Source organism: Melanerpes formicivorus, unplaced genomic scaffold (genome assembly GCF_026170545.1).
Source record: "Melanerpes formicivorus ecotype bairdi unplaced genomic scaffold, bMelFor1.0.p_v2 SCAF_48, whole genome shotgun sequence".
Classification (NCBI taxonomy): domain Eukaryota; kingdom Metazoa; phylum Chordata; class Aves; order Piciformes; family Picidae; genus Melanerpes; species Melanerpes formicivorus.
Window position 1 is genome coordinate 1,981,825 of NW_027142400.1, and position 13,037 is coordinate 1,994,861.

General features: G+C 49.9%; 1 protein-coding gene and 1 long non-coding RNA gene across 2 annotated transcripts in view; one reads left to right on the forward strand and one right to left on the reverse strand.

The window, feature by feature from the left end:
* The first annotated feature begins 1,775 nt into the window (after positions 1-1,775).
* DIO3 (iodothyronine deiodinase 3) lies at positions 1,776-3,507 on the forward strand. Its single transcript, XM_068160138.1, has one exon. It carries the CDS (start codon positions 2,054-2,056, stop codon positions 2,876-2,878), a length of 825 nt encoding a protein of 274 aa, XP_068016239.1. The 5' UTR covers positions 1,776-2,053; the 3' UTR covers positions 2,879-3,507.
* A 7,459-nt stretch (positions 3,508-10,966) lies between these two features.
* Positions 10,967-13,037, reverse strand: part of LOC137452056 (uncharacterized) — a 50,486-nt gene continuing 48,415 nt past the window's right edge. Inside the window, exons 4-5 of the long non-coding RNA XR_010989954.1 lie at positions 11,385-11,457; positions 10,967-11,091 (exon numbers count right to left, since the gene is read on the reverse strand). This is a non-coding gene — a long non-coding RNA (uncharacterized lncRNA). The remainder of the gene's footprint in view (positions 11,092-11,384; positions 11,458-13,037) is intronic.

Sequence of the window (13,037 nt, forward strand, 5' to 3'; positions counted from 1 at the left end):
AAGGTGCTTAGGACCGACACTTAACACTTGGGTCATGTGTCCCCAGAGTCAGCACAGCAGGCAGCGGGGTGAGCAGCAATTGTGGCAGCAGCTCAGGGATGTACGAGCTGCATTTGCATAGTAGAGGGCAGTGTTCAACATTTTGGACAATTAGTACCCCTTTTGTGAAGAAGCTAGTAAGGAAATGGTAGGTACTATGCAGGCTAGGAACCCTGCATCAGTGGAGTGGCAAGGCTGTGAACAGAGCTAGGGCTGTGTCTATCCTCCAAAGTAGATTTAAACTCTGTACCTCTGAGAAAGGACTCCATCCAATCCAGCAAGAAGGAATTTAAAGACCATAAATTCCTCCTGACTGGGTAAAGACTGAAGGTGGCTCATCTCTGCACCCTGCAAGCATTTTGCTGCTCGTACACAACCCACTCAACCTAAAACCAGCCCTTACAAGTCTGCTCTGCGGACAGTACACAAGGTAGGCACCTGATCGTGTCCATGAGATGACACTTCATCCATCTGTTTAAGGACTTTGCTAGATGTACTCACACAACAAGCTTGTGTTTATACTTCACTCGACAGCAGGAAAAAGTATATTGCTGGCTGCTTGTGGGTGGCCGTAAAGGAGCGTCTGCCCTGACTTAGAGCTCCAGTGAAAAGGGGGATGCCACGGAAAGCAAGACCTTTCTGGCGCCTTCAGCGTGCCTGCCGGTCGTGACACACTCCGATGCACCCAGCCGCGCTCCAGTCCCGAGATCAGGGCTGAGCTGGCAGGAGAGGCCGGGCATCGCACGCCCGGCAGACCTCGTGTACACGCCCAGAGTGAGACGTGATGATCTTCCCCGAAGATGCCGGGGCTGTCCCGACCCGGCCAGCGTCGAGCGCTACCAAAGGCTTCCTTCGCAGCACGGCCGAGCTCCGCCTTCACACTTCGGCGCACACCCTTAGCCTACGGGCCAGCCAGCCCCCTGGGGCTCTTCGCGGTGACCCCACTACGAGGGCCCGAGTGGGAAGACCGATGACCCCGCACCCCTCATGGGAAGACCTGCCACAGGACCGAGGCCGCACCCTCCAACTTGGGACCAGGGCAAGGCATAGGAGGTGCGGGTACCCTCGGGCAGGGATGGCAGGGCCCCGCGGCTCCCCTCCCGCAGCAGCCGCCTCGGCGGCTTCTCGGGCAACAGCTACCCCTAGCGGCCGCAGCGCCGCCCCGCGCCCCTCCTCCGCCGCGGGGCAGCGCCCGCCAGGGCCCGCGCCCACCTGGCACCCCCCGCGGCGGAGCCCACCGCCTCCGCCGGGGCCAGGGCAGCCCTCTACGAGTCTGGGGCTGCCAGCAAGCCGGCATAGCGGCCGCCTCCCGTCCCGCCGCCGCGGTGGGAGGATGTGGGCGAGGTGCGTCCGCGGGTTGGAGCCGCGGGTGCCCCACAGTGCCGGGGCGTGCGGCGGGGCGGAGGCCGTCACCAGGGGCGACTAGGCTGGCGGGGCGGGGAGGGGAGAGGCAGAAGTACAAGGAAGGATGCGGAGCGGGCGGCCCATCCCTGTCACCTGCAGGAGCTACACGGGACGGCTCCGGCCCCTACTACGGCTCTGCCGCGGCGCCGGCCCCGCGCTCACAAAAGCCCATGGGGAGCCGGGCCGGGTCGGGTCGGAGAGGGGCGAGGGTAGGGCTGAGCCTGTTGCATTGTCCTTCGCAGGACTGTTTGCGAGAGCCTGCTGCTATCTGCGGCCGCGGACCCCGGCGGTGCCCTATCTCGGACTCTCTGCTGGTGCCTGATAGCGGCTGCTCCCTGCTTCGGTGCACGTCCCTCGCAGCTCCTGCCGGGGCTCTCTCCCCTTTTGTCTGTGTATTTTTAGGTCATTAGAGTGGAGGGGTAGGTAATCCCCAGGCTCAAGTTCCAGAGGGGCGGGTTCTGGCCGGAGGTGGAGTCACTTTTCATTTAAATCCCTGACTATAAAATGGGCTTAAAGAGAAGCGGGATCTCAGCCGTGCTGCACAGACCCCAGCAAGGAGGGTGCGTGGGGGCCCCTAGGCAGCCAGCGCCCTGCAGCACAAGCCGCTGCGATGCTCCACTCCCTTGGCGTTCACACCTTGCAACTGCTCACCCAGGCGGCCGCCTGCATCCTCCTCTTCCCCCGCTTCCTGCTCACCGCGGTGATGCTCTGGCTTCTGGATTTTCTGTGCATTAGGAAGAAGATGCTGATGATGCCCACGGCTGAGGAGGTGGCCAGCGCCAGCGAAGGGCTGCCCCCCGACGACCCCCCTGTGTGCGTGTCCGATTCCAACCGCATGTTCACGCTGGAGTCTCTGAAAGCTGTGTGGCATGGGCAGAAGCTAGATTTCTTCAAGTCGGCGCACGTGGGCTCCTTAGCCCCCAACCCTGAGGTGATCCAGCTGGACGGGCAGAAGAGACTTCGCATCCTGGACTTCGCCCGCGGCAAGAGACCCCTCATCCTTAATTTCGGCAGCTGCACCTGACCCCCGTTCATGGCGCGCCTGAGGTCCTTCCAGCGCCTAGCCGCGCACTTCGTGGACATTGCCGACTTCCTTCTGGTGTACATCGAAGAAGCACACCCGTCCGACGGCTGGGTCAGCTCAGATGCAGCCTACAACATCCCCAAGCACCAGTGCCTCCAGGACAGGCTGCGGGCAGCTCAGTTGATGAGGGAAGGAGCGCCCGATTGCCCCCTGGCCGTGGACACCATGGACAATGCTTCCAGCGCCGCCTACGGCGCCTACTTCGAGCGGCTCTACGTCATCCAGGAGGAGAAGGTGATGTACCAGGGAGGCAGAGGACCAGAGGGCTACAAGATCTCAGAGCTCAGGAGCTGGCTAGACCAGTACAAAACCCGGCTCCAGAGTCCCAGCACGGTGGTCATTCAAGTGTAAAAAGGACCTGGCAAGAAGTGCAGTGGTGGGGACACGAGTGGAGGGCGGGAGGAGAGGTGGGGAGGGAGAAGGCTCTGTGATGCGGATGGCAGGAACTGTCTTCACCCGGGGACACTCGAAGGAGGCTGCTGTGCAAGCTTTCGAGCAAGACGTGCCATAGTCCTTTCTCTATTCAAATCATGTTGATTTGCCAGCCACGCTCTGTCAATACTGTATTTCCATTTTGTGTTTTGTAAATAACTCTTTTTCTTCCTTCCTTTCTTTCTTCTTTTTATTTCTTTTTATTTTAGAAGCGTTTACTACTTTTTAAGGAGTCTCTCTTCCTACGGGATCTGTTCCCAACTGCGTGTGTGTGCGGGTGTGTGTCTAAAAAGTTGTGTACAAGTGCTCCGTACTGCCTAGCAAGTGCTAACTGGGATTTCTAGTATTTCTTTGTGACGACCGATTTTGAAATGGGTTAGTCTAATGCCAGGAAATCGCGTCTGATGTTGTCAAGTACTAGAACTGCCAATAGCCAGAGCTGAACGGAATGTCCTATTTATGTGGGGGGGTTTTGTAAGACGTTCGTTCACCTTTTTTTTTTAAATGAATTTTTTTAAATAATAAAGGTTGAGTAAATACACGTCTAACCTTGACTGTCTCTCTATCACCAGACCGCTACGTACACTTTCCCTTTTACCGCGCTCCAATACCCTTCCGCCGGCGCGGAGGGGAAGGCGCAGCGGCAGGCGGGAGAGGATGCGCTGCTGGGGGCTCGGGGGCGGCGAGACGCTGCCGCGCCCGGCTACGGGTACTCGCTCGGATGCGACAGGAGCGAGCACCGCCGGCGACCCAGAGGAGAACGGCGGGGTATAGGGCGTCCCCACTGGGAAATGAAAACCTCCGGGGCTCCTGGGGTCCTAGAGACCGGCCCGGAGACTGTGAGGTCCCTCGCTGACCCTGGAGAGCCGCCCCCACGGGCTGATCCCTGTGAAGGCGAAGGTGCAGGGCTAGCCAGTGGCCGTGCATGCAAGTAAATCGCCGCCAAAATAGCAGGCAGGTGAAAGCCGTCCTGGCCGAGAGAGCCACCCAGCTGCAGCTGCCCCGTCGGGGACGCGGGCGGGGCCGGAGACCGTCCGGGGGCAGCGTGACGCGCACCTGCGGCTGGGCAGGGAGGGTGGCGCCAGTCCGGCGGTGCGAGAGGCAGCACCCCTCCCCGCGAACCGACAGCTGCGTTTCAAAAGATGAGGGATGCTGGAGCTGGGTGCCGGAGGTGGCTACTTCGGAGCCCGGCAGGTGAAGCCAAGCATCCCGCAAGCCCTGCAGGAGCCGTGAGGAGTTGCCCAGAAATAACAGGTCTCTAAGCACCAGCCGTTGCACCTCTGAAAGCCTCCTTGCCCTTAACTGCAGAGGGACGAGGCGCCCGGGCTGTTCAGCCCGTGACTGAGTTTTGGAGAGGGGTGAAAGTAAGGCAGGCCAGGGACGCTTCTCTCTGCAGTACTGTGAGTCTCGCCTGCAGTGCTAAACTAAACCTGCAGAAAGCTATTTGTAAGGGCGTTGGAGTCCCTGTTTTGTCCATGACACTGCTCCTCTGTCTATTCAAACGTCCCTGTCCCTCAACATTCACTTACTGGGTTAGCTCGTGTAACCACTCCTGGCACCACCCCGCAAAACCGGGCGGTCCCTCACAGCCAAAAAACCAGGGCTCCGACCCCGCTCCCCGGCCGCCTGTACCCCTATAGTTCTTGCCCTCGGTGGGAGCGCAGCGCCCCTAGAAACCGGGTCACTTTGGCGGAGGTGTTAAAAGATCTAGCTCAGATGCCGTCTCGGTTCCCCGACCCGTCCGGCGGCGCAGTCGGCTCTGCCGGGTCCCAAACACCCTCAGCCCTTCACCTTCCGCTGATTCCACCAGCGGACGCTCCCAGAAACGGGCTCAGGGCTACCACGGCTCCGCCCGGCTCGGGCACCCCCGGTGATACTTGGGCGGCGGGGCGAGCGCCGGAGGTGGGCTTGCTTCCCCGGCCTGCGCTTTGGGAGCTAGGAACAGAGCCCTCAGAGAAGCACTGGGGAGGAATCTCCGCAGCAGTCCCACGCAGGGCAGACTGCGGAGGGACATCACCCCGCTCTCCACATCGTGGGCACCGCCCGCCCAGGCACGGTAAAGATGTCAGTGCGTGAGCCACTCCCAGCTGCCGTCCCTGCCTCGGCTTTCTCTCCACCACCCTACGCGGGACAGACACTTTTCTCTGATCCTAGACTCCCAAACATCAGCATTCCCGGTTGCCTCTCGCTTAAGGACGGCGACGCCCCACTCCCTTTGAACATTGTTTTCAGCTCGGAAAGAGCCAAAGTGATGTTGGCACAAGCAGAAGGAGGGGAGAAGAAGAGGAGGCGGACGCCCACCCTGGGCTCCAGGCAGCAGGTGAAGGTGCTCTCCTCTCCAGTCCTGCGCAGAGGGCGGCTGCCGGGGCAGCACACCGCCGCCGTCTCGCTGCCCCCCGCCTCCGAGCGCCTCCGATTCCCTGCCCTCCCAGATCCTTTCCCAGCCCCATGCGTCAATAGCAAAGCCAGAAGAGCTCCTGCAAACACGCTCAGCGGATCTTCTCAGGAGGACGTGAAGGAGGAGGTCGTGAAGGACCTTCTCACGTAGCCTCAGGGGAAGGGCGGTGGGTGCCTCCGCGTCCCCGCCGGCCAGAGCCGGGTCACTCGGCAGCGCTCGGCTTGGCTTCTTGAGGCGTGTGAAGGCTCGGCTCACCAGCACTCACCTGGAGGGTGTCAAAGACTGTGCGGCTCCGCGCCCACCCCCGAAGCCCCACAGGGTTAGCCGAGGTCGCACGGGCTGCAAGGGCAGCCTCCAGTTACGCGATTACATTTTTTTTTCCCGCCAACATCGTAGTTTTCCTTGCTTTACAATAAAGCCCTCATTTGCTTTCTCACCTCGCGCTCTCTTTTTTTGAGGTGTCCCTGCCCATGGCAGAGGGGCTGGAACTAGATGATCCTTGAGGTTCCTTCCAACCCTAACAATTCTATGATTCTATGATTCTTACCCGCTTCTGGGGTGCTTTAGTTGTAATCCGAAATTACGGGCAACCCCCAGGCACATCCCCCATTTCCCTCCCCGGTCTGGCCCCCAGGGCATTTTCCGGTCATATGGACAGAAATGATCACTGTCCTTACTCGGGTTTTAATAATTACAGAAACAGCCTTGTCTTTACTTTCTGCTACTAGCAGATCTTGGTCAAAGGTTGTGGAAGGTCATGATTTATTCTTCTTTTTCTAAATAAGTCAACTTTCTAAAGCTACATTCCTCCTTTAAACTGAACACAGAGCTCTTGTTTATCATTTTAATCAGCAGCAGAAGAAAAATTTGCTGTGAATGCTCAGAATCCCTGAAAAAGATCACACTTTTCCTTTGCACAAATCAAAGTTATCTGCTTCTGTTATATTTTTCACTTAAATCACAAGCCTGCATCCCACTGGGCTTTCTCGGGGACACTTGTTTAGCCTAGACAAGAACAATATGCTTTACATCTAAAGAGCCGGGGGTGTTGGGAGCCTGTCTGGCTGATACAAAGTATTGAGAAATGTCCAATCTCAAGAGCACTTTTTTACTGCCTTTCCACCCCTTTAGCGCCTGACAAACAGAGAGGTTTATGAAAAAGATATCTGAGTGGTGTTTATGTGTTCTGTCAATAATTAATTGAATTATATTCTCAGATTAATTACATACAGTCCTCTAGCTGGGGGGGGGGGAGAAAGAAGGAAGTTATGGTGTGGTCAGAAGGACATCTCAGGACATGGTTCCAGTCATTAAGAATGTGATGTAACTCTGCAATGTGGTGTATTCTGAGGCACAAATGGGGAAATACAAACAAAACCAATGACTAAAATACTATTTGGTTTACATCAGAAAGACAGCAAGAGCACTTGTTTTCATTAGTTGCTTTCATTACTACTTTCTGCTGGGGATTTAAAGGTGTCTTACAAAGAAATTATCAGAGGTTTAACACATTTGAACTATAAACTATATGTTGCAATTTGGTATTGTTCGCCACGTACTAACAGTACATTTGATGTTTCTGATGTATGAAATGAAAATTAAAATCAATCTAGCAAGGCATCATATATCCAACACATTCAACAAATCTTGCAAACAAGTTCTTAGTCTGACACTATTTTTTCTGTACTTCTTTCAGTCATAAGGGAGATCATCATATCATTATTAATTTATTATTTACTGAGAGCTGTTAGAGTGCTCTTTTGATACACAAATGCAAGAAAACAAAGGGCTTGATTCAGTTCCCAGACAAGTTTTGCACTGGTGCAACTTCGATGACACGGGTGTAGTCACTTCAGAACCACCTGGGTGTAATTATGATCAAAATCTGGGCTATTGCACTTCCTTTGCTTTTCTAATGCCTCAAAACCTCTATTTTTCTACAGCGTGATGCGGAAGACAGAGAGTTGTTTGAATACAGAGCTCAAAATTCATCCTCAAGTTCCTCCTCACTGGTGGTGCCAGTGTCCTAAATACTGCCAGAACTCAGTCATGTCAGTATATTTCCTCACCATTCTGCATTCTTCCTATAGCCCAAGAGTTGTAAACCTCACCAATATATGTTCTTTTCCATTTGTTAAGACACATCCTCCCAGTGTCTTGAGTTTTAAATCAAGACTTTTGGATTGGGTAGCTTTTCATTTTTAAATTTTTTAAGCATCCAGCTGCCAAAAGGAATTTGACACCTGTTTCCTTCTTTGCAAAATTCTCTTTTCAGACAAACTCTTGATGACACCTCTTCAAAAAAGATTGATTTATGACCTCCATTTAATTGACTGCTCCATGTATTTCTCATCTTCTTGGCCTTCCACCTGCTTCTGCAGAGATGTTGGGAGTGGTTTACAGTGGCAAATGCACCAAACACAAACAGCCCAAAACATCACAACTAGAACAGTAAGCACTAGTCAATTATTCCTGTGTGAAGATAGATTACCAGATAAGGTTAAAATCATCTACTAAGCTTTGTATATGAAGCTTTCTCAGGGTATAATGCTTATACTCACAAAAGTATGGATCCACAGTCTGGTCTAAGGCGTTCCAGTGCTCATCAAACATAAAAGATCAGGCCTGGCTGATGTTTCTCCTCTCTTTCTCAAGTTAACAGCTCCTTCTTGACTTTGTTCATGGCAGCATTTGTTTGCATTTAATTTTAAGTAATAAATACCCTCCATCTAGAAAGGACTTAAAAGTATATAGCCAGATGGAGAAAGGTACTCAATCTCTTACACATTGCTTCCCCACTACCCAGAATTACCCCAACACAGAGAAAATCTTTGAATGTCTGATAAAGAAAACATTTAAGAGATGCAGCTGAAACTGGAGACATTCAAGGACAATTGGCACATGGCTCCTGGCAGAGAGGGATCCCATTATCCATTATAGAGTAATGGGCACTATAATAAATGATAAACAGATTTAAATTTTACTGAAAATCCTAGAAATGAGGAAAAGGACACTGACAAAGAGGGGCCTGGGACTTCTGGTTGACAGCTGTCTGAACATGAGCCAGCAGTGTGTCCATCTGGTACAGAAGGCCAATTGTATCTTGGATTGTATCCGGAATAGTGTGGCCACTAGGACTAGGGATGTAGTTCTGCCCCTGTACTTGGCACTAGTGAGGCCTCACCTCAAGTACTGTGTGCAGTTCTGGGCCACTCACTTCACGAAAGATATTGAAGTGCTAAAGCAGGTGCAGAGGAGAGCAATGAGACTGGTAAAGGGACTGGAGGGAAAGTCATATGATGAGAGGCTGAGGGAACTGGGGTTGTTTAGCCTGAAGAAGAGGAGACTCAGGAGGGACTTCATCACACTCTACAACCACCTGAAGGGAAGTTGTAGTAAGGTGGGGGTTGGGCTCTTCTCCCAGGCAACTTGTGCCAAGACTAGAGGGCGTGGCCTGAAGCTGTGCCAGGGGAGGTTTAGGTTGGATCTTAGGAAGCACTTCCTCAGGGAAAGGGTAATTAGACACTGGAATGCACTGCCCAGGGAGGTGGTGGAGTCACTCTTCTTGCAGGTGTTTAAGGAAAGACTGGATGTAGCACTCAGTGACATTATCTAGTCAATGTGGTAGTGTTAGGTCATATGCTGGACTTGATGATCTCAGAGGTCTACTCCAGCTTCAATAATTCTGTGAATGCTTTCTGTCTCTTCTGTCCATCTTCTCCCTCTCACCCTTTTAAACCTAGAAAGCAACTAGTGCTTGAGCAGTCCATTTAACTGGACTTTCACATCCCAGGCGGGATTTTTAAGGTCCTATTTCTTATTTTCTTGGAGAGTCTTACTTTTCTTTCCTAAAGAGTCAGTCAGAATGTACATTCCACACAGTAACCAAAATTCAGTATCTTATTTAATTACTTCAGGTTATCAGGCACAATTCCTGTGGAATTTAAATGAGGCTTCACAACACAAAACCTCACTTCAAGTACCTTCAACTTGACAAAAATGGTGTTGAAACATCCTTCTCAGAGCTCACGGAAGTTCATAAGCATAATTATGACAATGATAAAGTTTGTGCCAAAGAGCTCATAGTGGAAAGAATTTTTTTAATAATTTTTTAAAAAATACATAAATTTTTAAATGTATGTTTATGAAGAATGGTATTTTATTAAGGGATAAATAAAATTTGAAACTACAAGCTGTCATTAGTAAATGGTTGTAAGGGAAGTGACCCTTACAAAAACTATGAGACTGGGCTGAATAAATTCAGGCAGTTGCAAAATTCAATGCAAGAAAAAAAAAATTTTTAGTCATTTGACCACTTACCATTTATGATGAAGGACCATCAGGAAAGAACAGGGTACGAGCTTGCTGTCAACTGGATTTGCAGTTTCGCAGTATCACAGTATCACCAAGGTTGGAAGAGACCTCAAAGATCATCAAGTCCAACCTGTCACCACAGACCTCATGACTAGACCACAGCACCAAGTGCCACATCCAATCCCCTCTTGAACACCTCCAGGGATGGTGACTCCACCACCTCCCTGGGCAGCCCATTCCAATGACGAATGACTCTCTCAGTAAAGAACTTTCTCCTCACCTCGAGCCTAAACTTCCCCTGGTGCAGCTTGAGACTGTGTCCTCTTCTTCTGGTGCTGGATGCTAGAGAGAAGAGACCAACCCCTTCCTGGCTACAACCACCCTTCAGGGTAGTTGTAGAGAGCAATGAGGTCTCCCCTAAGCCTCGTCTTCTCCAAGCTAAACAACCCCAGCTCCCTCAGCCTCTTCTCATAGGGCTTGTACTCAAAGCCTCTCACCAGCCTTGCTGCCCTTCTCTGGACACGTGCATGTACATGGACATAGGGTTCAAATTGCTACTAACAGACAGGCACATGGAAACAATTACAAACAGAGATCAAAATAAGTCCAGAGTGGTTTAGGGACACTGGAAAGGGAGAGGTAGGGACTTATGCATTTTATAGAAATATTTATTTTGAAAAGTGATAATCAATGTGCAGTTGCAGCCCGCAAAGCCAATCAGATCCTGGGCTGCATCAGGAGAAGTGTGGCCAGCAGGTCAAGGGAGGTGATCCTCCCCCTCTACTCAGCTCTGGTGAGATCCCACCTGGAGTACTGCATCCAGTTCTGGAGCCCCTATTAATAAGAAGGATACGGACGTGCTGGAAGGTGTCCAGAGAAGGGCCACAAGGATGATCAAAGGGCTGGAGCACCTCTCCTATGAGGACAGACTGAAGGAGTTGGGGCTGTTCAGTCTGGAGAAGAGAAGGCTCCGAGGTGACCTAATTGTGGCCTTCCAGTATCTGAAGGGGGCCTACAAGAAGGCTGGGGAGGGACTTCTCAGGATCTCAGGTAGTGATAGGACTAGGGGGAATGGAATGAAGCTGGAGGTGGGGAGATTCAGGCTGGATGTGAGGAGGAGGTTCTTCACCATGAGAGTGGTGAAGCCCTGGAATGGGTTGTCCAGGGAGGTGGTTGAGGCCCCATCCCTGGGGTGTTTAAGACCAGGCTGGATGAGGCTCCGGCCAGCCTGGTCTAGTGTGGGGTGTCCCTGCCCATGGCAGGGGGGTTGGAACTAGATGATCCTTGTGGTCCCTTCGAACCCTGACTGATACTATGATACTATGATAATGATACATACATTTACAAAAATTACCAATTTCTGTTTCTTCTCAAACTGGAACACATCTATTGCTTAAATATCAGTGAATAGTGAAGAGTTCTGGGGAAACAGAATATATAAAGAAGTCAGTTGCCTTGGTTTCTCTATTTAATTTATTATTATTATTATTATTATTATTATTATTATTATTATTATTATTATTATTACAACTCTAGAAGGCATGCCACTGGAATGACTATGGTGAGCTCTAGGTTTTTTTTGATGTTCATGCAGATCAAACTACCATGCCATCAAACTAAGTCAATAGTTTATCTACCTGATTAGAGCAAAGGTATAGTACGCAAAGGCAAGAAAAGAATTTGTAGTACATGGACCCATGGCCCAGAACTGACCTGCAGGACCTCTTCCATTCTGACAAGATGTCTTCACTTGATTCACTCAGTTTAAATAACTTCCAGAAATTATCTATTGGGAGGAACAGAAAGGAAGGGAAAAAAAGCAGATCAGGGAAGAAATGTCATTGATCCTGCTTTTTGGTTTCTTTACTGACTGAATTAAAATTCTTCAGCTGCATTCTCATGAACACAAATAGCAGTTTGGAGAAACTCAGTAGTAAATTACCACTAGAACTGAAACACACTATAGAAATACATCTGTGTTTCCAAAAGCTGGACAGGAAGCTATCCAGAGGGATGCATATCGGCACTTCCTGCAGTCACTGCTGGAAGCTGGAAATATTTTTGTCTTTTACCACATATTCTATGTTACTATGAACTGGCTTTGGAATCCTTTGTTTTGTTAATAAATCTAATCTTTAGAAAAGGGACTTGACAAAAAGGAAAATCAGACTTTTTACTTATTGAATATGCCCACTGATTCACAATTCATTTCCAATCTGTCAAGCTTCTCTTGCCTAATGCAGTAAGACAGTGTTTCATGGGTCAAAGGATGGGGAAGAAGCCATCAAGCATATAGGGTCTCTGAGAGAGACTTCAGTACTGCATTACAAATGCATGAGATAAGGCCCAAACCATGGGACAATGAAGAGAGGGAGCTGGTTGTCTGTTTCCCATGCACAGCACCGACAGTTGACAGATCTGCCCGGCTAAATACTGTCTGGTACTATTTTTAATGCCAGGTGAGCAATCAGCGTATTCACTGTAATTCCCATGTCATTCTTTTTTAGGCTACAGATATGTCATCACTGTAAAATGGAAATTTTGGGGTTTTTTGGAAAAGAAATCAACACTTAAGCCGTACTTTTGAGCAAGTCATAAGACACCCAAGGGTACGATTGTCTTGTATGCTGCTCTTTTTTTGTAAGCCTAAGGAAAAGCATCACTGGATGGGTTTATAATCACCTGCTGCTTTAATGCAGACAATCGAAGAAGGCTCCTTGTTGATGGTTGTAAATTCATCATTAAGGATACCACTCAGAGTCATTTGGCACAACATTTTTTGTGCACAGAAAAGTGCAGTATTAGCTTCTGAGTGACTAGATAACTTGTATATCCATTAATGAGCATATTAGAAAGTGTTTCTCAGCTTTGACTTCTCTCCTACAGAAGTTGAGAAGATGCAGATTGTCTTGCTGTTGTCTACTCATTTTTTTGCTGCATCTTTTCACTCTGTCCAAGATCCTGTTTGAGAGCCTACTATCATCATGCATTGTAGATTTTACTTTTGACTCTGAGATCATAACAGTCTGGCTGTGTTCACTTACTACAAAATCCGCAGGATTACAGGCAATATGAGAGCAAATCAGTTGCACTAATCCTATAATGGATAAACACTTCTCAGTTCACTGCTTTGGGAAACAAGGGAATTGCTAGATCATAAGTCCGGGAAAGCTGGACAACTTTTTGATCAAACACCCTGTTGCCAGTTCAATCCACCTAAAATTCAAGTGTCATCCACCTGAAACTATTCCAACAAGAATTCATTAAAGCATTACAAACTTTAAATGTGAAACCTAAAAAAATAAAAAATCTATGCTCATATTTCCATACATCTCCTTTCTAATTTAAAATGTTTCATTTACAAAT